At 37.3% G+C, this 24,571-nt stretch overlaps 1 protein-coding gene across 3 annotated transcripts in view; it reads left to right on the top strand.

The window, feature by feature from the left end:
• Window positions 1–23,749, top strand: part of polr3c (polymerase (RNA) III (DNA directed) polypeptide C) — a 74,363-nt gene extending 50,614 nt beyond the window's left edge. For all 3 annotated transcript variants that reach the window (XM_039763274.1, XM_039763284.1, XM_039763293.1), the window contains exons 12-15: window positions 10,741–10,842; window positions 11,266–11,315; window positions 17,205–17,354; window positions 23,504–23,749. In XM_039763274.1, the coding sequence (XP_039619208.1) occupies window positions 10,741–10,842; window positions 11,266–11,315; window positions 17,205–17,354; window positions 23,504–23,588 (387 nt within the window). In that variant the 3' untranslated portion in view covers window positions 23,589–23,749. The remainder of the gene's footprint in view (window positions 1–10,740; window positions 10,843–11,265; window positions 11,316–17,204; window positions 17,355–23,503) is intronic.
• Window positions 23,750–24,571: the final 822 nt, after the last annotated feature.

The following is a 24,571-nucleotide window of genomic DNA, read 5'->3' on the forward strand; positions in this document are numbered from 1 at the left end:
TCCTTGATCTACCCTTCTTCTTTAAAATTTCAAATCAAACAGTTCAGATATGATTAAAGTACACATTACAGACTTTAATTTAAAGGTATGGGACAACTGGCAACACAAGTGTTTGTGATTACTTAAGTATGTTTCATTGCTTCATTAATGCAGACATAAGATACCTACCCTTGCTTCTCAAATTGCCATTGTACAACATAAGGACAAGAGTCACACCATTGAAAGTCAAAGACACCGTTATGAGTCTGAAATATTGAGGCCACGCTGTAAGATGCAGACCACTAGTTAGCCACAAAAACACAATGGCTAGATCACATATTGCAAAGGAATACTTAAAAGAGCCTACAGAATTCCGGATAATGGTCTCATGGGTAGAAGAGACGTGTGGAGACCAAAAGGACTTGCCCAAGATCCAAAGCATACCACCCATCTGTTAAAACATGGTGGTTGGGGGTTTTATGGCTTGGGAATGTATGGCTTCTGCACCATGAATTCTGAGCTGTATAGAAACATCTCAAATTCCAGTAAATGCCTGTAAACTCATTTGATGGTGCATCATCCTACAATAAGATAATGATCCTAAACATACTGCTAAGGCAACACAGGAGTTTTTCAAAGATAAAAAATATAAAATTCTTCAGTGGCCATGCCAGTAACTTTATGTGAATCCAATTGAGCATACCTTCCATAAACTGAAGAAAAAACATAAGGGGACAAGCACCCAAAATAAGCAGCAGCTGAAGATGGCTACGCTAGAGGCCTGAGCATCACTGTAGAAGATGCTCAGCACCTGGTGATTTCTATGAATCACAGATTTTAAACAATTATTGCAGGCAGGGATATGGAACAAAGCACTAAAAATGACTAACATGCACATTGCTATGTCATAAACATTATGGTGCCCTGAAATGAGGAGACCATGTAGAAAATGTGTTGTCATTTAGGTCAGGCAAGCGTGAGGGATGGTCAGTGGTATCAATTCCTTCATCCTCCAGAAACTGCCCGCATACTCTCATGAGGCCGGGCATTATCAGGACCCACTGCACCACCATAGTGTCTGACAATGGGTCCAAGGATTTCATCCTAATACCTAATGGCAGTCAAGGTGCCGTTGTCTATCCTGTAGAGGTCTATGCATCCCTCCATGGATATGCCTCCCCAGACCATTACTGACCCACCTCCCAACCGGTCATGCTGAACGATGTTACAGGCAGCATAACATTCTCCACGGCTTCTCCCCACCCATTCACGTCTGTCACATGTGCTCAGGGTGAACCTGCTCTCATATGTGAAAAGCACAGTGCACTAGTGGTGGACCTGCCAATTCAGGTATTCTATGGCAAATGTCAAACGAGCTCCACGGTGCTGGGCAGTGAGCACAGGGCCCACTAGAGGAAGTCTTTTTCTGATTGATTGGTCAAAGATATTCACACTAGTGGCCTGCTGGAGGTCATTCTGTAGGGCTCTGGCAGTGCTCATCCTGTTCCTCCTTGCCCAAAGGAGCAGATACCGGTCCTTCTGATGGATTAAGGACTTTCTACGGCCTGTCCAGCTCTCCTAGAATAACTGCCTGTCTCCTGGAATCTCCTCCATGCCCTTAAGACTGTGCTGGGAGACACAGCAAACCTTCTGGCAATGGCATGTATTGATGTGCCATCATGGAGAAGTTGGACTACCTGTGCATCCTCTGTAGGGTCCAGGTATCGCCTCATGCTACCAGTAGTGACACTGACCATAGCCAAATGCAAAACTAGTGAAAAAGCAGTCCGAAAAGGTGAGGAGGGAAAAATGTCAGTGGCCTCTACCTGTTAAACCATTTCTGTTTTGGGAGTCTTCTCATTGTTGCCCCTCTAGTGCATCTGTTGTTAATTTCATTAACACCAAAGCAGCTGAAACTGATTAACAACCCCCTCTGCTACTTAACTGACCAGATCAATATCCCAGACGTTTCGTTGACTTGATACCATACTCCGATTAAAAAGTGTTACTTTAATTTTTTGAGCAGTTTATTTTGGTACATATATATAATGGTACAGATATATATATATATAATACACTATATATCATGTGTTTCCACATTAGAACTACTCATAACCTAACTAATTCTTTCCTAATTCTATCAACTGCAGATGTCATATACTGGATAATGCACATTGTTTTTTAGCATGTATTTTATTCAGAGAACAAAACACAGACTATGTAAAATAGTACAGTAATACTGACATTGTGTTCCAAAAAAAATTATGTCAAACTGAAAGCAACTTAGAGAGCAATATGACAACAGAGCCCAGTCTGAAGGTCTTCTTGATATCTATTAAAGCAACAGAAAAAAAAATGTAAAAAAATATTCTTAAACCCTTTGTTACTGTGAAATTTTTATTTTTTCCAGTTTAAGATAATAAATAGTAAGACATTATTTTCCAGTAGAGTTATTTTGGGTAGAGTAGGATTTTTTTCTTATAAGCAATACGTTGTAGGATTGCATAATCACTTTTTTTTGTTTTTTTGCAATTTTATCCTGTCTGTTATTACTCCATATAATTTGTTAGAGGATTGGATGTTATTTTTAGATAGAAGGCTATCTGAGAGAGAGGTAGACATTTTAACCTAATGTTATCTGCATGTAGAATAATCACAAAACCCTTGATCTACCAAGCATTTTTAGCAATTTGGATATTGTCCTGGATATGTTTTAGATCGATTTCATGCAAATGTGTAGTGATGTACAATTTTAAGCTAAATTACAGCATGCTTAACACAGAATGAACAAGTATGGATTTTATGGATGATGCATTTTATGGCTGACTGAATTCCACTGGTTATCTGAAAATCTTGATTGAAAGATTGATTACTAGTCTGTTTTCCCCTAAGAGCATATAGAGGTTAATTTCTTCAAGTTTGTTGGTACAATAGATAAATCATGGTTGTGTTTGACTGATCAATTAGCCAGTATCGCTTCAGGTACAGATAATGATAAAAACTTAGCTTAGTTGAATGGGTTACTTTTAACAAAATGTCTAGCTTATATAATTAAAAAACATTATTTTACATAAACTGAATACTGTATAAGTTGCCGAAGTCTAGAAAATGTGATTATTTTTGATGGAGTTAGCTGATAGAAATATCCGTGCTTTGAACAAAATTTATTTTCTAAGGCTATCTAGGAAGGTATAGTTTTATTAATCTTTGCCTCTTGAAATCTCAGTGTATGTGCTGTATATTTGCAACTCAAAAAAAGTCACTCATCTCCATGTCTCTGTCTCTCTCTCTTATTATTCTCTAATATAATATGAGAAAGAGTGAGTTTATATATATATATATATATATATATATATATATATATATATATATATATATATATATATATATATATATATATATATATATATTACACACATATAAAACATTTGTTTGTGTCTGTGTATATAAGGGATGCGTCAATACCATTTTTCTCAAGCCGAGTATGTCTACGAATGCCATTGTAGTGAGACTGAAGACTGGAATATAGTATTGGTTTATTATGTCCATGAACTGCCAACTTCAGTGTTAACATCAAATAAAAGACACATCATTTGGAATTAAAATAATTCAGAATTGAACAAATAACTCAAAATAGGGTACGTTAAATAGAATAGATTACAACACTATTTTTAAAATTGTTCAAATTTCACAAAAAAAAAAATCACACCAACACTTTTCAAACTCTTTCAGCATGGGATGTAATATTACAACACAGTGTTCACAGGAATTGGTCTAAACAAAAAAGATTTTGTTACTGGTATTCTCATTTTTTGTAAAATAGCTCAGTGCACTGTTAGCAATTATGCTAATCAGCTCTGTCTTAATGACCATTTTCTGAATTATTTTTTTTCTTTTTTTTTTCCTTCATTTGCCATTTTGTGGTGCAAATGTACAAACATTCCCCACCTATTGTCTTGGTCATAAAACACACAGAAAAGTTAAAAATTTCAGTTATACGGAGGAAGATGTATGTAATTATTAATGGACACATAATTATCAAAGTAGTCAACAACTTTCAAAATTTTCAGTTGTGTTGCTCCAAAAATTTCCCTGTGTGTTCATAGATTTGTGATCCAAAGTGCATTTGCTTTGAGGTGTCTAAATGACATTAATCTTTATATATAATACGCTACAGTGGCTGTTCGTTTGTCTGTCCAGGATTTTAAATCACCTGTAGCTCACAAACCGTTTGAACTATTGACCTGAAATTTGGTAAACATATACTACGTGACGTCTGCTATCTGCTTTTGGGGTGATAATTTTTATTACTCTTTTTATTTTTATTTCGTTTTATTGTAAAATCAACTATTAGCAGCACACAGCAGGTTGGCTGTGCAGCGCATGCATATGGGCGCTGTTCTCATTCCTACCACCTTCACTAATCATTCTTGAGGCAGATTGAAGACTTAAGTGCCAGCTTAAGTGAAAAATTAAAGAAAACATACTAAGTAAGTGCAACACAAAAACTAACTTAATTTGTTTTAAAGCAAAAAGATGCCAACGAAAGAAGAGCAGCAGGAGGCCGCTAGAAAGCAGCAAGGGCATCAACCTTCTGAGCAAACGAATGCTAAATGTACAGAGAAAGGGGATGAAAACTATTAATGCTCAAATCAAGTGTATTCACTGCACGTTTTCGTGCAGTATGGCGTTATTGGTTTCTCATAATTTGTGTTACAGATTGCGTTGATTTTTTTTCATGGTTTGTGCAGAATATTTGATAATATTTCATATTTGTTGCTTGTTGTTACAATCCTCTGAATGGCATTGAATGTGGTTTTATATTTTTTAAGTTAATAATATCTTTGTTAAATGTTTTGAATACTGCTTTATAACACATTGTGTTTCTTTAATAACAAACAGGAGTGATTATGCTTATTGTAATTTTCCACATATATTCACTAAACACATTTTTATCTGTGGGTTTTTGTGTTTTATAAGAAATAAATTCGGAAATCTTTGTAACTTTTAAAGCGCATTGTCAACCAGCACTTTTTGTATGGTTCTACAGAGGATATTGTTTCAGAAGATGGCTTTAAGGCTGTCATTAATTTCTGGAGCGCCCCCTTGATGGAACTCTGGAAATGTTATTTCATTTTTAGAGTTTTCTTCATCATAAAACTTTCTAGGTTTTCCACATTATAAACATACAGTTATCAATTTATGTATATCTGTGTTTCTGTTTCCAAACATATATGTACTTATATAATGTTAACTACTTTGTAACAAGATTTGTGATCGCTGTGCAAGGTGCTATATAAAACTTTTTTATAAACTGAATTGGATTTCCAGTACAGGAATTATTGTGTAAAAACATGTATGTTATAATTATATGTTATAATTACAGGTATAAGTAATGAAAAGATAATTTTATTAATTCATTTTTTAATGTTTGTATAATCTTTCTATTACTTTTAAGGATGTATTTATTTATTGGTAGCCTACTGATGCATAACACATCATACATTCTTTAACCCACTTAATCCAGTTCAGGGTTGAAATACTAGATCCTGGGCAAGGTGGCAGTTCATCACATGAGCCACTCATTCACATACTGGAGTGAATTAGGAATCATCAATTGTCTTAGCCTGTATGTGTTTTTGTAACTGGAGAAATAATCCTTCACACAATGAGAACAACAACCAAACCCAAATGGGATGCCTGTCAACACCAGGATGTATCTCACGATGTCCACGGCTTTATTTAATGTTAGCTCAGACCCGGCACTTAAAAGTTTCTCTGGCACTTTTGCTGAGTTTGCGCCAAACACTAGTCTATCCGTGACCTCATCTTCGCTTCCATAAGCAGTCCTTTCATCAGCAATTTTAACTCTGCTACAAAGTGCTGAAAAGTCTTGTTTATACCGTGCGTCCTCTCATTAAACTTGTATCTCGCGAATATCGTATTCGTCTTAGGCATGACAAACGCCAGCGGCAGCGTGTCTATGAACCTAATTTAAAGTTAAGCTTTACACCCTGCTTTTCTATTCGTTTGCATAAGCACAGTCTTTCACCCGCAATTTTAACTCCGTTACAGCAATTGTAACTCTGTTACAAAGTGATCAAAAGTCTCATTTATACCCTGCGTCTTCTCCTTAAACTTGTATCTCGCGAATATCGTATTCGTCGTAGGCATGACAAATGCCAGTGGCAGCCTGTCTATGATCTTGATTTAAACTTTAGGTTTACACCGTGCTTTTTTTCCGCAGTAGCTACACTTCTGAATATGCTTGTATGCATCACTCGCTTCATATTCTTTTGCTGCCTTCTCAATTGTGTAATGCGTTTTTTGAACAGGTTTCATTCATCAAAGTGATCACTACCCAAATCGGTACTCGTGAATCTAAGATGTTTAACAGGCATTCCAGGTATTAAGTTGTGGTTTTGCCTGCGAATATTTAGTTTAAACTGAGGTTTACACCTTGCTTTCCTATTGATATGTGTACAAAGGCTTGTTCAGCGTCCGAGGGTTTCCGCAGCAGCTGCACTTATGAATATGCTAAGCATAGTCCTTTACTCGCAAATATTTACCTTATATGGTCAGGCACTCAATTAAGTGGGAGGCGTGATGATGCGGGACGCAACTCCGCCTCACACGGCGACCCAGCTGCAGGCTATGGCCGTATATATGGACAAAAGTAGGTTCCAGTTATGACCTTTACGCATAGAATTTCGAAATGAAACCTGCCTAACTTTTGTAAGTAAGCTGTAAGGTATGAGCCTGCCAAATTTCAGCCTTCCACCTACACCGGAAGTTGGAGAATTAGTGATGAGTCAGTCAGTCAGTGAGGGCGTTGCCTTTTATTTGTATAGATAAAAACACTGAGAAATCACACGTACATAAGTATTCACAGCCTTTGCTCAATACTTTGTTGGTGCACCTTTGGCAGCAATTACAGCCTCAAGTCTTTTTGAATATGATGCCACAAGCTTGGCACACCTATCCTTGGCCAGTTTCGCCCATACCTATTTGCAGCACCTCTCAAGCTCCATCAGGTTGGATATATATATATATTTAATGTATATGTATATATATATATATATATATATATATATATATATATATATATGTGTGTGTGTATATATATGTATATACAGTATATGTATATACAGTATATATATATCTGCGGTGGGTTGGCACCCTGCCCAGGATTGGTTCCTGCCTTGTGCCCTGTGTTGGCTGGTATTGGCTCCAGCAGACCCCCGTGACCCTGTATTCGGATTCAGCGGGTTAGAAAATGGATGGATGGATGGATGCATATATATATATATATATATATATATATATATATATATATAGTCACAAGAATGAGACATACTCAGATAAAGGTTTGGGTCAGCCACCCATATAATCTGGTATCCTGGCTGCAAAATTGTTTTATAGAAATACAGAGCACTGAAGTGCATACAACCGGGTCCAAAACTAGACTGAGGGAAAAGGGAAAAAGAGCAGGCTTTTAAAGGGGAAGACAGGAAGTGAGGTCATATATACATATGCATATATATATATATATATATATATATATATATATATATATATATATATATATATATATATATATATATATATATATATATAAACACAAAATGCAGTTTTAAATGATGGTTTTATTATTTAGGAGAAAAAAATCCAAACCTACATTGCCCTGTGTGAAAAAGTAATTGCCCCCATGTTAAAAAATAACCTAACTGTGAAGTATCACAACTGAGTTCAATTTCTGTAGCCACCCCCAGGCCTGATTACTGCCACACCTGTTTCAATCAAGAAATCACTTAAATAGGAGCTGCCTGACACAGAGAAGTAGACCAAAAGCACCTCAAAAGCTAGACATCATGCCAAGATCCAAAGAAATTCAGGAACAAATGAGAACAGAAGTAATTGAGATCTATCAGTCTGGTAAAGGTTATAAAGCCATTTCTAAAGCTTTGGGACTCCAGCGAACCACAGTGAGAGCCATTATCCACAAATGGCAAAAACATGGAACAGTGGTGAACCTTCTCAGGAGTGGCCGGCCGACCAAAATTACCCCAAGAGCGCAGAGACGACTCATCCAAGAGGTCACAAAAGACCCCAGGACAATGTCTAAAGAACTGCAGGCCTCACTTGCCTCAATTAAGGTCAGTGTTCACGATTCCACCATAAGAAAGAGACTGTGCAAAAACGGCCTGCATGGCAGATTTCCAAGACGCAAACCACTGTTAAGCAAAAAGAACATTAGGGCTCGTCTCAATTTTGCTAAGAAACATCTCAATGATTGCCAAGACTTTTGGGAAAATACCTTGTGGACTGATGAGACAAAAGTTGAACTTTTTGGAAGGCAAATGTCCCGTTACATCTGGCGTAAAAGGAACACAGCATTTCAGAAAAAGAACATCATACCAACAGTAAAATATTTTGGTGGTAGTGTGACGGTCTGGGGTTGTTTTGCTGCTTCAGGACCTGGAAGGCTTGCTGTGATATATGGAACCATGAATTCTACTGTCTACCAAAAAATCCTGAAGGAGAATGTCCGGCCATCTGTTCATCAACTCAAGCTGAAGCGATCTTGGGTGCTGCAACAGGACAATGACCCAAAACACACCAGCAAATCCACCTCTGAATGGCTGAAGAAAAACAAAATGAAGATTTTGGAGTGGCCTAGTCAAAGTCCTGAGCTGAATCCAATTGAGATGCTATGGCATGACCTTAAAAAGGCGGTTCATGCTAGAAAACCCTCAAATAAAGCTGAATTACAACAATTCTGCAAAGATGAGTGGGCCAAAATTCCTCCAGAGCGCTGTAAAAGACTCATTGCAAGTTATCTCAAATGCTTGATTGCAGTTATTGCTGCTAAGGGTGGCCCAACCAGTTATTAGGTTCAGGGGGCAAATACTTTTTCACACAGGGCCATGTAGGTTTGGATTTTTTTTTCTCCCTAAATAATAAAAACCATCATTTAAAAACTGCATTTTGTGTTTACTTGTGTTATATTTGACTGATGGATAAATGTGTTTGACGATCAGAAACATTTTGTGTGACAAACATGCAAAAGAATAAGAAATCAGGAAGGGGGCAAATAGTTTTTCACACCACTGTATACATATATATATACACATATATACATGTACACACGTGGACAAAATTGTTGGTACCCTTCAGTCAATGAAAGAAAAACTCACAATGGTCACAGAAATAACTTTAATCTGACAAAAGTAATAATAAATAAAAATTCTATGAAATTTAACCATTCATCTGTGTGAATGTGCATTAGGCATGCTGCAGGGAGGCATGAGGACTGCTGATGTGGCTAGGGCAATAAATTGCCATGTCCGCACTGTGAGACGCCTAAGACAGCGCTACAGGGAGACAGGAAGGACAGCTGATCATCCTTGCAGTGGAAGAGCCCGGATCTCAATCCCATTGAGCACGTCTGGGACCTGTTGGATCGCAGGGTGAGGGCTAGGGCCATTCCCCCCAGAAATGTCCAGGAACTTGCAGGTGCCTTGGTGGAAGAGTGGGGTAACATCTCACAGCAAGAACTGACAGTCCATGAGGAGGAGATGCACTGCAGTACTTCAAGCAGCTGGTGGCCACACCAGATACTGACTGGTACTTTTGATTTTGAGCCTCCCTTCATTCAGGGACACATTATGAAACATTTTTAGTTTATGTCTTATGGTGTTGACTCTTTTAGTGTTCATACAAATATTTACACATTAAGTTTACTTAAACACAGTTGAAAGTCAGAGGACGTTTCTTTTTTTGCTGAGTATATATATATATACATATATCTCCCTTCCTTCAGGCAAGATGTAATCAAAGCTTGCATATTGTAATCTTTTTAGTTAGCCAATAAAAGGTGTCATTTTGCTTGTCTTTTCTCTACATTCATAATGGCTAACACGGTACAACACCCTAGTACTCCTCTTGAGGGCAATCATCTCCTATTCTCCGTCTGCATGTTCGCAATATTTTTGGATATGCTTATACGGCGAACTGCTACAGCGAAACAATTAAATCACATGCGCACAAACGCGTAGATCCTCACGCTACGGGAGAACAAGGAACACTGAGTGAGCTGACGGGCTGGCAGCGTCAGCTTGGGTGAATCCCCAAGTCGAGGCAGATTGGGAAAAGCGTCACGCATAACCACAGCCTGGCTCGTGGCTCATTACGTGAGCCAATGCTCGTATTTAGATCTGAATTTTTTGCTCATACTTTCCTCTTATCTTGAATTTCTCGTATACAGGGGTGATCGTATCTAGAGGTTCCACTGTGTGTGTGTGTGTGTGTGTGTATATATATATATATATATATATATATATATATATATATATGTGTGTGTTTGTATATATGTATATGTATGTATGTATATCTATATCGTATATATAATATAGCATTTTAACAGTATTAATTCTCCTAAGTAGAGTAAGTCCTAATAACATTTTGCTTAATGCTTTCCAACCTATTACTGAATAGGCGTTGAACTATTTTAAGACAGTCAGCAAAAAGTCATCTATTTCAGGATGTATAAACACCACTTTCTAGTTCATGACAAAAACATATTTATTATCGCTCATGCAGCATTTTCCTACTTCTGATGCCATTGATCAAGGCTACTTTTCATGCAGTAATCAAAATCGAAGGCTTCCTGCAGAAATGTGGAATTTTTGATTATTGTTTTAAATATCAAATTCATATGTCCTCTGTGGTGATTTGACAATCTTTTTTTGTATTATTTAGGAAATCCCTAAGACTCCTGATCATGCTCCTTCTAGGACATTTTATTTGTACACAGTTAGCCTTCTGCCTACTGCTAGAATGCTGTTACACCGTTGCTATAAGGTAAAAAAATAAAAATGTATTAATCATACTTTTTCGTCTGAAATACTTTGAACCTATATTAGATATACTACTGATTGGCGCTATTAAAAGCCATAATGCTGCTCATGCACTATCAACATGTATCACCAGTAACCAGTATGATGCTTTTGGCCAGGTTGTTGTTGTATGTGTGTGTTTTCTTTACAAGAAGTGACTCTAAATAAGTGCTTTGTACTGTGTTTGCTATCTACCACAAAAAGCAAATATTAGTTGTGTTTGAAAATATAGCCTGGTTATTATTGCAACAGCATTAGAAAGCCATTTTAAAATGTAAAATAAAAAATAATTTTACTTCATTGAAAACTATACAAAATAAGTGCTTCTTTATGCTTCCCCTGAATGAAAATTAAAGTTTCTTTAAATGCGTTTTTTTTTTTTTAATAGACAGTGGCAAATCTTATTGAAAGGCGCCTATTTGAGACGAAGGAGAACAAGTAAGGATTTTGTTCATTTTCTTCCCATCTTTTGTGTTTAAAAACTATTTTAATTGCCCTATACTGGAGTTTCTGTTTCAAATTTAAAATACTGAATGGATCTGGTAAAAGAGTAAGCCTATAATAGCTTCTGTTTCATTGTTTTAGTACTGCTACCATTGTTGAAGTTCTTCTCCTTATTTAATGCAGTTTTTTGATTAGCACACATAACAACATAAAACGTCTGTTGCTGCATGCTGTGCCGTCAGTTTGGCAGGAATGTGCAGCAGGCTGACTGACAGGCTGTTTCGGCAGGCGGCGGCAGTGGTGGTCTCAGTTCGTCACAATTGGCTTTGTACCTCTTGTCATTGAGGGTGGTGGTCCTCCCAGGTGAACGTTGCCTTAGGCACGTGCTTGTTCAGCACCGCAGTCAGCTGATGCTGGTACCTCATGTTCGTTTTCAATCACTTATATCAAAATTGGAGTCCGACAAATCAGGAGTGCAATTCAGCTATAATATGCAAAACGTCGTCCATGGAATATTTCGCTTCACGCATTTGTTTCACTTTCTCGCTATAAGTCGATGCCATTTTTGTCGTTGTTTGCTCCTCACTACTCGCGTGAGCACAGGGAATCTCAGTCAAACCAATGAAGCTAACTTTCCTTCTAGCAAAGTCCAACTAAAACTAAACAGCAAGTTTTTTCACCGTTTACCATTGATCACCATCAACCCCTCCTTTTGACAAAAGTCAACATCCGCCCTGAAAGAGTTAAAAGAGAATTGAGAATTTTATTGTGTCATCTGTAGCTGCAATGTGAGTAAATGTTTTGTGAAAGAGTATTTTTTGAATTTGATAAGAAATGTATAAAGTTGTGTGTTATTTTATCTTTATAGTAAAGGTCACCAAAGTGTGGCAAAGTTTGTAATCTCTCACCTCTAACAAAATGAGTTTGAAAATGCTGGTTGCTCTTTTAAATTATATTCAAATCTGGATAATGATATACACTCTCCTGCTGTTACAAGCTCTGGAAATTATATATTTGTTCAGTACCTCCTGTATTATCCTGTAGATGTCACTATTACAATTGATTAAAAGAGAAAATGTATTTAATGTTATTTAAATAGAATCTGTTGGTTTTCTTGCAGTTAGACATTTCCAGGATGAACTGGTTGCAAATTTATAAGAATTTTTGTTAACAGTTTCTGCTTCAGTTATTCAATTTTCATAAAGTCAAAGGAAGTGTTAAATGCTTACTTGTGACTGCATTATGCTATCTAAATTGAAAACCAAATATTCCATATTTATATATTGAAAACCTACTGGAATTTTCCATTGTAAGGACCATGTTTTTATATGCTGGCAGAATGTTACATGTTAAGAAATTGACAGTTCAAAAATGCACAAAGAGCATCATTTTAAGGTACTGGTTCTCAGTCTCGGTCCTGGGGACCCATTGTAGCTGCAGATGTTTGTACAAACCATTGTACAAACCAAAATTGGACTGCTAGCCTAATGAAGTGATCTGTTATTACCTAGTTTGGTAAATTTTTATTGAAACGTACTAAGCAGTTATATGGGAAGTGTATTTTTTACTTTTTAACAATATTTTCAGTGTTCTTTTCCAGGTTCTCTGGTTATTTAATACATTATATTAATATTATTAGGATACAAAGAAAGAAGCAAACTCCACAGCAGAAGGTCAAAATAAACGAAAAAAATAATTCAAACATTTAAATATATTGGAAAAATATAAATACTTCTATACGTTTTATAAATGTAAAAATCATACTATTGTGCTTTTCTGATTGTAGAATAAGAGAAGAGCATAAAGACCAGCTAATTAAATTAGATGAATTATTATCACTAATTGTGAATCTGTTTGGAACAAAAGCCTGCAACCACAGAGAGTCCCCAGGACGGAGTTTGACAAAGTTTTCAGACCCCTTTACTTTCTGCACTTTATTGTGTTGTAGATTGAATTTTAAATTGATAAATTTGCCTTTTTGGCCCATCTGTCTACACTTTGTTTTTGGAAAGGTTTACAAATTTATTACAAAGCAAAAACTGAAATATCTCAGACATGTAAATTTTCAGACCCTTTATCACAACAAATTGTGGTTGGTTGTATCCTGTTTGCTTTAATTATTCTTGAGAGGGGTCTAGGACTTGATTGGATTCCACCTATGGCAAGTTGAATTGATTGGACATAGTTTACAATGGCACACACTTGTGTATATACAGTACATGATATGGACAAAAGTATTGGGACACACCTCTTAATGGTTCAGGTGTTTCAATCAGTCCCATTGCCACAGTTGTATAAAATCAAGCACCTAGCCATGCAGTCTCCATTTACAAACATTTATGAAACAAAATGGGTTGTTCTGAAGAGCTCAGTGTGTCATGCGTGGTACTGTGATAGGATGCCACCTTTGCAATAAAATAGTTTGTGAAGTTTCATCCTTGCCGGATATTCCTTGATCAGATGTAAGTGGTATTATTGGTAAGTGGAAACATTTTGGAACAACAGCAACTTGGCTACGAAGCAGAAGACCATGTAAAGTCACAGAGCGGAGTCAGTGACTGCTGAGGTGCACTGTGCATAAAAGTCACCAATGCTCTGCTAATTCCATAGCTGAAGAGTTCCAAACTTCCACTGGCATTAATGTAAGCACAAAAATTGTGCGGCAGGAGCTTCATGGAATGAGTTTCCATGGCTGAGCAGCTGCAAGCAAGCATCCATTCACCACGTCCAATGCCAAGCATCGGATGGATCGGTGGAAACGTGTTCTATGGAGTGACAAATCACGCTTCTTTGTTTGGCAGTCAGATGGGCAAGTCTGTGTTTGGCAGATGCCGAGAGAATGTTATCTGCCTGACTGCACTGTGCCAATTATGAAGTTTGGTGAAGGTGGGGTAAATGGTGTGGGGCTGTTTTTTAGAGTTTGGGCTAGGCCCCTTACTTCCAGTGAAGGGCAATCTTAATGCTTCAGCATACCAAGGCATTTAGGACAACACTATGCTTCCAGCTTTGTGGAAACAGTTTGGATAAATCCCTTTTCTATTCCAGCATGACTGTACCCTAGTGCACAAAGCAAGGTCCATAAACACATGGTTGGAAGAGTTTGGGATGGAAGAACTCATAATCCCAACCCACCTTAAATCCGTTCGTACCTCTCCATCACTGTTTTTTGTCTTGTAAATGTGTCGATCAACTCAAGCAGCAAGCAGCCTGCTATCACATCCCCCCACACATCACCGCAGCTGAAGTCACAAAGAAACACTGAGTACCTTATCTTGGAGTGAATTGCGTGAAGTTGTAGAGGGTAAATAATACCCATATCATTTGGAATACATACATTTCATGTGTGTTCCGTGTCTACAACAATCTATGTAAACACATCGTTAAAACAGATTTAGTAATAAATGACAAATTGTAGACATGAACTATATAATGTGTGAAGGCTGAAGTCCAAATATCAAATAAACACTTTCACAAAAGGTACAAGTATAATACGACAGCTTCAGCGGAGCAGCGGTAAGGTCTGCTGACTTGTAATCAAGTGGTTGCCGGTTCAATTCCAGCTGCATCACAAATTTACTGTTTTGAGTAGTGAGGTGCTCTTATTGTTAATATTATACAATGAAAACATACGTTTGATTTGCGTCTGTAACAGCCGGTGTAAATTTATAGTACTTATAAAAGTTAGCTTATTTTTTTTTTTTCACTTTTATTCTCCCAGTCACGATCACGATACATATCCCCCTACACCTCCCCCCAACCCAGATCTAAAGCTGTTAGTTTTTATTTGAAACTGGGAATAACTGTGGATGTGAGTGGTGTTTTGAGGCAATGGAACTGGAAATTCACAGATCTGGAGAGTGTGAAAGTAGCCCAGACACAGACAGACACTGAGACAGCCAGAAGTCCAAAACACACGTTAAATTTTCTTTTGCACCTACACAAACAATATAATCCACAAAGCACCACAACAGTGCTCACAGTCCTTTCTTCTGCCACCTCTACTCCTCTATCGCAAGCTCTATCTACTTCCTCCTGACTCCAGCTCCTCAAATGGAATTAGGCAGCCCCTTTTATGTTGCACCCGGATGTGCTCCGGATACGCCCCGATGAGCCTCTTGCAGCCCTTCCTGGTGTGGCGGAAGTGTTGCGTGGGCACCTGGAAGCACTCCACGTGCACACGGTTCCTCTTCCTTTAGCACTTTCTGCTGTAGCAGAAGTGCTGTCATCAAGGGCTCCGGGATCATCCACGCCCCATCCATCCCTGGTGGTGCTAACTGAAATACATTGATTCATTATCATAATGTGAGCTGCTGCATAATGTCTGTATTTTACCAATTAACATGTTATTTATGTAGTAGCTTTGCTACGTGCCTAAGATGGGTTAAAATCTAAGCAATCAATATTGACCTCCGTGTGAATGTTTGCAATGCACTAGTGCACCATGTAATGCATATGTCTGTGGCATATGCCTCTGTCATGTGTCATTTGGTATGAGATTCGTAAAAACAGTGTTAACAACTATGATGTGCTAACTATTGCAATGACAAATGTAGTACATTTTATTACTCAAAATGTCTGTTATACACCCTATATTCGAACTCTCAGACAGATAAGCAGACATGTATCCTTTTATTAAAGTGGTTGCTTATGTAATGAACACTTGCACAAAGCTTGAGTTGATGTCATTCCCGGTAACACTCAAAAAAACATATTTCTTGCCCAAAAGAACTGCTGTCTTATTGCTGAATTTGTACAAAGTTTACATATTTCATTTTCTGCCTTAGTTTGAGCACATGTTTGTTATAGCTTTACAAATAGTAATATACTGTTCTGTCATCTATATATAACACACACAAATCTCCAGAGGAACCAATCATCCTACCTCCGTGCACTCCTATCTCAATAGTATGAACAATATAACAATTGCCTTCACTACTACCAGGTTTGTCTAGTCGAGCAAAAAAGCTAGAGCCATCACTTGAAGGAGATATTCCTAATGTTGTTGTAACTGTAAAGGATGAAGAGGAGTGAGTACCATAATTTTTAAATCCATAGTTTGAAAGCAAATTGAAAAACATAACACTGCAACCCACCCAAAGTATGTACAGGAAATTGTAGCAACTGTAATATTAGCCATTTTGGTGTCCTATTTAAAGATAAGAACATGTGTTTGTAATGGGGCTTACCGATTGTGATTTCTTTATTGTGTTTCTTGCTTAATGCTGCATGCTTTGGTGTTCTATTTAATACAATTGTTTCTTTTTATTTATTCCATTTTCAATTTTTTCTTTCAACTTTGTACCTGTTTTGTGTAAATTTAAAAATCAGTTTAGGAAAAGAATCAGGTATTTATTTTTACTAAACTTTTGTAAATCCATATAGTTCTTGAGGCGTTTATATTTTCCTTTATTTATGACCCATCAGGAAGTGTGTCATGTACGGTTACGATACTTGTGCACTGAGAATGCCCAGATATTGGCAAAGTAATTGCAGATTGGCTGGTTCTTTTTTTTTGTGTAGTTGAAATCCTTGCTTGGACTCTACCTTAAAAGTCTTATTCAGTACAACTGTATTATACAGTATATTTATTTGTGTGTATGTTTGTGCACATGTATACAAATATAATTTAAAAATGGATGTATTGGTTTTTAACAAGATACTTCTTAATTCAGAATAAGAGAACCACATACAGTATGCATAAACATATAAAAATTATTTTCCTTGTTATTCTGACCTCTTTGAATTGGGCTGTACTTACCATCTGTTTGCCAGTCTGTTCACTGTCTTGATCACTTGTTTACATCTCTGTATTAAGGTGTCGTTCATTAGCTTCTGAGAGCTGGTTTTATGTAATTTTTTTTTCTTTTATGAAATCATTCATAGACGTCTTTTAGAGAAGTCGCAACGTATTGAAGCCATCATTGCCTCAATGCAGGTAACCGGAGCAGAGGAAACCCAACTGCAAGAGGTTGAAGAGATGATTACAGCTCCAGAGAGACAGCAGCTAGAGACACTCAAGCAAAATGTCAATAAGTGAGTCTAAACATTTACAATGTACAGAGTGGCACTACACCTCAAATACAGGGTGGTCCAGATCTAATTATGCAGATCCAGATCGTCTGGATGACTTTGATTTATGCAGGGACGATTCAAGTTCGGCTCAAAGACGATTCTTCATGTTGTTAGTTCGCACACTTCTCGATGGTCCAGGATTTTTCGGGTGATTTTCTATGTAATATACTTAATAAGTTATAGCGTAATGAAAATTGCTTAATTAGATCTGGACCACCCTATATTATGACAAAAATAGTCATTAAACAGCATATATCGATTTCATTCATAGTTACACTTTTTAAACTTGTAAAAAATTGATAGAACATGCTTTACTACTTTTGGTGTATTGATGTTTATTCTGAATTAAGGGAAGAGAAAACCTGCAAAAGCCCTGCCTTGAGAGCAGTTGAAGACGTTGGAATTACATTTACATAATATTTCTGACCTTTGTTTTGTTTGTCTTAGAACTGCTGAAACCAAATGACGTATCTGCAGTAGTATTTAGTTGGGGTGTGTGATGTATTGAAAGTCCACATCTTCATTTCATAACATCACCAAAACTTTTACTGCCTGTGTTTGGGGTGGGATTGGGTGATGGAGAGATGGTTGTGAATTACAAATAGTTAGCTGCTCTACCCTTGTTCCATGGAAAGCTTGGTACAATAGTATTTTCATCTCCATCCACAGTACAACTACAGAAAACACGTTTGATGTAGCCATTTGCCTGCATTGGGAATTTTTGCCCATTAGTAGAAAAATCCTTGACGGGCTGGTAACATCGTTGGCTACAGGATTTACTGCAAAGCTGTAGTGACCAGTAAATTATTTGCCATTTACACATGTATCTAGCATTCACACTATACATAATATATTTTATACACATTACTATGAAATATTTTCTTGTAAAGACTAGTGGCAATAGTATAGTTTCAAAAATAGACAAAAAAGACAGTGAATGCAACATCATGCATTGAATGTACAGTAGTATATATACTGTTGTGTGTGTGTTTGCATGTACACACCCATAAAAGGAACAGTCATATTGTGTCCATATGAATGTCTGCTGATGAGTAACCTTGTGAGCTGTGGATACATTTTTTTTCCCTGAATCTACTGCCCAGAGTGCTAATGGCTCTGTACTGTTTGCCAGAAAGGAGGAATGAGAAAAGTGACTGTGCTGGAAGACTAAGGTCTTGGCATTTTGTGGTATATGTCGTGATCAGTAGGAAGCTATATGCCAGTGGTGTTCTTTTATAACTTTACCTCACTCTGTGGTCTTGATCTGCGTAGGTGGCAGTGCTCTACTAGAGTGTTATATAGCAAGGGCGAACAGATTCCATCTGTAATAGTTGGTGAGCATAAATATAGACATTCAGGCTTTCCTCAGACAGCTAATGAAATAAAAGCACTGGTGAGCCTTAAAGGAACCACATTTTCTCTCTGCTGCATATGCAGACAGTGCATTAATGTCTATTAAGTCAAATACAACCATAATATTTTTAAAGTGAGTCCTTGCATTTAGTGTTTGTTTTTTCAGCATGATATGCAGGAACCTTTACTAATTTCAAGGAATTCTAATATTAACTAAAGAGTGTCACATAGGTCTGGAATCGAAAGGCAAAAATAAAAATGACATATATATATTCTTGCTTACCAGCTAAATTCTACAGCAGTCTCTCTCTGACTCTGGTTACCTAAAATAATTATCTAATCTCATTCTTCCAAACACATTTTATTACTGCGAAGCTAAAAAAAAAAATAGTTTTTTTTCCTTATGGGATATCCATGGGATGTACAAAATGTATGTACAGTATAACTCTGATTAGATGAATGGTATGAGATGAGATTCTTCTAAAATCATTATATATATATATACAGTATATATATATATATATACTATATATATACAGTAAAATATATATATACTACAGAGCGCAAAGTACTGCATTAAAATTTTTATTAAGAAGAAAATGTAACCTTTTAAACTGAGGGAAAATATGCCAATAATTATTTGTTATTTTTAATTATTATTAATTAATTATTTTGTATACCATGTTGTCAGTTCGGCCCTCCGGTTGTAACATGACTGTGCGCTGAGCTTACTCTTGAGCATGCAACTTACAGTTGGCCATGTGAACAGTAATCTTGTCTCAAATCTCACAGCTTGGATTGCTGCTGTCATAATCGGTTTCAGTTTCATGGTTTGTTTCAATTATGACAGTATTTGCAGGATTTGTTGTATTGAAGTGACATTCGGCATCTGTCAAGCGTTGTAAGCACAGAACCGGTTTCAGCGATAAAATCACATCCAGCTTTTGAGAGTTTAAACATTCATAAACATCAAAGTGTCCACTACTGAAATCGTCAACTGTGAATCTAAGATGTTTAATAGGCATTGGCGGTTGTCGAAAGGTGTAAAATATTTGGCCATTTCAGTACATTTGAAAGCGACAACCGAACAATTCAGCGGCAGCCATCAACTCACATGCAGAACCATAGGTGAAGGGCTTAAGCATTTCACTCTTATAGTGCTCCTGTGTAGTATAATGATCTCCTGTACCGTCATCACTCCACACCTTGAACCTGTCCCAGTCATTCAATACATAAGACACAATGTTCCTCCGGACATCAAGAGTGAGCCTGATATGGCATTGCAATATGTAACACAGAGAATGGAAAAGGCAGGTGCCATCTCTGGGCATGGAAACCCCTCGGTAAGTGACAGTTCTTTGATCGATGTTGATCATCTCGATAGACATGGTAATTGGGGTACGGTTGGAACGATTAAGGAAATGGGTACCTGAACAATGTAAAGTAAGTCTAAAATACCTACACAATAACTACAATCGTAATAAACGAACAATAAAACAGTGAAGAAGCCGTGGATTAAATAAAAAGGCTGTTGTTATCAGCAGGGAGATGTGAATTCCGTGGCGAAGCAAGCAAGGAAGGGAATGTAGAGACTGGAGCGACGGATGGCCTTATATAGGCAGGCAGCCAACAACGTGGGAGGCGTTGGGATGGGGGACCCGAAGCCGCCTCACACGGTGACCAAGCTGCAGGCTATGGACATATATATATATGTACATAAACAGGATTCAGTTAGCGTTGGGAACCCGCGTACCAAATTTCTTGAAGATGGGCCCATAAGTAACAAAGACCATTGGAAAGTTCAATATGGCGGCCGACAGTGGCATCATACCACTGAAATAAGCATGTGCATTGGTTTCGGTTAGCGCAGGGAAGCCGCGTACCAAATTTCATGAAGATGGGGCCATAAATAAGAAAGTTTAACATGGCGGACTTTGTCGACCGTTATGACTGTTACTCGTAGAATTTCGAAATGAAACCTGCCCAACTTTTGTAAGTAAGCTGTAAGGAATGAGCCTGCCAAATTTCAGCCTTCTACCTGCACGGGAAGTTGGAGAATTAGTGATGAGTCAGTGAGTGAGTCAGTGAGGGCTTTGCCTTTTATTAGTATAGATATATATATATATTGTGATATAATAAGTCACAAGACAAGTATAAAGGTTTGGAGATTTGCCTCGTATAATGTTTTTCTTCTAGCAGTCAAGCTGATAATCAAATTTTTATCAGACATTCGACAAAAGATGTTCAATTCAGTCGGCTTTTATACAAAGGCAAGATGGCTACAGGAAATGATGAAAGCCAGAAGTGACGTCGTCATAGCGGGAGCCGGAAGTGACGTCTTCATGGCCGGACCAGAAAGTGATGTCATCAGTGGGAACTGGAAGTGACGTCTTCATGGTGGGACCTCGAGTGTATGATGAACCGTTTGAGATATGGGTTGAAATTATTATTTTCCTCTTTAGTTCTGCAGAGTTAGAAAGAGAGGCATTAGCACCATCATACCACACCCCATCTTGTAGCCATTCACTCACCTCTGGACCTGTTGATTGCCTCCTAGTCGCATGTGTGTGACATGACCCTTCCTTACAGCCCAGACCCAACGGGTCGGGCGGCCTGAGCTGAGAGGTCGAAGGTCTGGGAGAGAGCATCAGCGTTGGCTTGTAGAGAAACCTGACGATAAGTGACTCTGAACCTGTAAGGTTGTAACTCCAGGAACCACCTAGTGACACGAGGGTTAGACTCCCGATTCAGGGCCATCCACTGTAAGGTGGCACGATCAGTCACCAGAGTAATCTCCCGTCCCAGCAGGTAGTAACGTAATTGTGTCACAGCCCACTTAATCGTCCTGTCCAACAGTTTCCGGCTGAGGTATAAAATGGGGTGTTCAGCACCCTCGATGCATTGGGTCAACACGATAAAAGGATATGAAAAGTTAGGAGATTTCAAAACAGGTGCTGTAGTAAGGACGAACTTTAAGTTACGAAATTCAGCCTCAGTATAATCGTCCCATACCACTTTAATAGAAGCCTTTTTCTTTGTTAGGTTAATAATAGGTGCAGCCCTCTCGGAGAAACGAGGAACAAACCGACAATAATATATATACTGGGAGGACCAGGGGAGCAAGCATGGCCAGAGCGTTACCTCCTCCAGGACACTAGATGGCAGTCCCCTGGATTGCATCGGTGCCTTGGACTCTCGCAGGACTTCATTGAAGTTGGAGTTTGGTGCAGCCCTTTTGGGATTCGCAGGTGCCGCCATGGGGTACTGCAGCAGGATCTGCTCAACCCTTTTGGGCAGTTCTTCTACCACACCTGGAAGTGCTGCCGTAAACTAGGTCATCAAGCACCTGGAGAACTTCCAAGTGCAGTATAAATGGCAACATTTTCTAATTTTTCAGAAGACAAAAACAAGACTGAGTTAATGAATAAATGTTATTAAATATTTTGATTAAAACTGAGGAAGTTATCTGCAGTTCCACAGAGATTCCGAACAGTAGCCAATGGTTAGAGAGTTGTTTTTTAAAGCAGAAAAATCTTTAGATCTGTCAAGAGAGAAGCAGAAAGTAAGTGTGATCTATCAGGCTTTAGTTTATGGTGGTGAGTTGGTAAAAGGATGGTGCGGAGGCAAGTAGGTGTATGATAACTACTGTGCTGTGTGACTCAGAAACCGCAGACAGAATAGTGTCTTTGTTAATTTTTTGATTTGATATACTTTATTATTTCCCAAGGGGAAATTACCTTTTTTTCCTTACCGTTTTGGGTTAGAGTGCAGGGTCAATCATTGTTCAGTGCCCATGGAGCAATGTTCAGGTTAAGGGCCATGCTGAAGGGCCCACTGGATTAGGATCCCTTCTCGCAGTTACTGGATTTGAACCGGCATCCTTCCTGATACCAGTGTAGATTCTTAGCCACAGAGCCACCACTGTGCATTCAATGAAAACATGAAGATTGCAAAGTTATTGAAAAAAGAGGTAAATAAAAAATAAGGGCAGAGCCAAGAACATTTCTGATGATGATTGTTACCTCTCAAGTATTCCCCAGTATTGTTCATACAGTAGAAATCTTACAAATTGATAAAATGATAATTCTCAGTATTAGCAAAACTGAAATAATGTATTTAGAGAATGAGGATGAAATTAAATATCTGTAGATCTGCCCGAAAGGAACTTGCTTATAGCTTGGAGTTGAAAAGAGATGTATGGAAATATTAATATTAATGAATTTTGTGGAAATGGAGTCCAGTATACAGGTGGTAGGTTGCCAATTGTGGAGGAGATAAAAATTTAATGAATTTGTTACAGCTGCTTTGAAATTAAAACATGTAGTTTAAAGCTGTACTGAACTGTCAGATCTTCATTGGTCTTCAGTATGTATGTAAGTCTGTAGTTGATTTTTCGCTAATCGAAGCTTACTGTATACAGTATATAAGAATTTAAAATTAATGATGTGCATATTTTCTAAAAATATATTTTGCAAATATTATTGCATGATATGTTAAATTAATTGGAATAAAGGTATATAATACTTGCTGAATGCAATATTTCCTTTTTTTTTTTTTTGAGAAATATTCCTTGCATCATATCTGAATTATTTTTGTTTTATTTTGTCTTGTATTGTGTTTTGTTTTAGGAGTAAACATTTAAGTAGCAACATCTTATTACACTTGTAATGCCTTTTACTTGTTATTCTAATGGTTTAGCTTTTACAAAGTGGAAGCTAATTGACATGTTGGTTTTGTTTTGTTTTTCTGTAAAACAGGTTGGATGCCAGTGAAAATCAAGTTGATGACACTATTTTCCTGCTAGAATCTTATATCAACTCAGTCCAGTCCACAGGTCACTGAGATCACTACAGTAAGACCACTCTTGCAGGAATGAGATTACCTTTTTGCAATGAGAGTGGACATGGTACATGGCCCAAAAGCTTTCATTACTGGATATGTCTGATTTTTTTATTGCTCTACACAGAAACATGTTTTTGGATTGGCAGCATGTGCTGTTTTTTTTTTTTGCTTGCAGCCATTTTTTGAGTCCTTAATTGTTGCACATTTTGAATTGTGTTGCATCATGACTGTTGTGATGAAATTTTTTTTCTTTCCTGCAATAATGACTGTTTGTTTTTTAAGTTTTCACAATCTTCTATAATCCTAATCACAATTTAGATGCTGAAATACTCAAAATGTTAAAGAAAGCACCATAGGTGTCCATATGTCTACAAACCTGTTGACTTTAACTACATTAAAAATGATAACTTTAAGTTATTGATTATACATTTTGCGTCCAATTGTAAGTTTACTATATTTTTGTTCTTCAGGAAGCAAATGGAAAATTTGTTTTCCAAGTTGGGGCACTTCATATAGTATATGTGTTAAGTAGCACAGGGGTTCTTACTCTCATTCCACTTTATTTGCCAAAGTCTTTGTCAAATCCATATCTTAGGTGCAATTTCCTGTATTTCACTCACCCCATTTTTATTCTCCATCTCTGAATAGACAGAAATACATCACTGTTTAAAATTACATTTTATAGCAATGCATCTTTAATGGGAATAGTAGTACAGTTTAATGTACATGTTTATTTGCTCATGCAAAAGTGTTTTTATTAAAGATTAATTTTAAAAAATGAAGAAAAGCAAAATACATTCCTAAGTGTAAAGTAACTGCCACATAAATTCCTTAACAAAAAATTAAGAGGATCCCTTTGAGTATTTTTGAGTTGACCTGATAAAAGCGGAGGTGTTTTACCTTTTTACTTATTTGTATTATACTTTAGTTCATTGTAACCAGATAATACAGTTAGGCCATATACTGTACAATTATGATCAATC

The sequence above is a fragment of the Polypterus senegalus genome, chromosome 1, assembly GCF_016835505.1.
Source record: "Polypterus senegalus isolate Bchr_013 chromosome 1, ASM1683550v1, whole genome shotgun sequence".
Lineage (NCBI taxonomy): Eukaryota > Metazoa > Chordata > Cladistia > Polypteriformes > Polypteridae > Polypterus > Polypterus senegalus.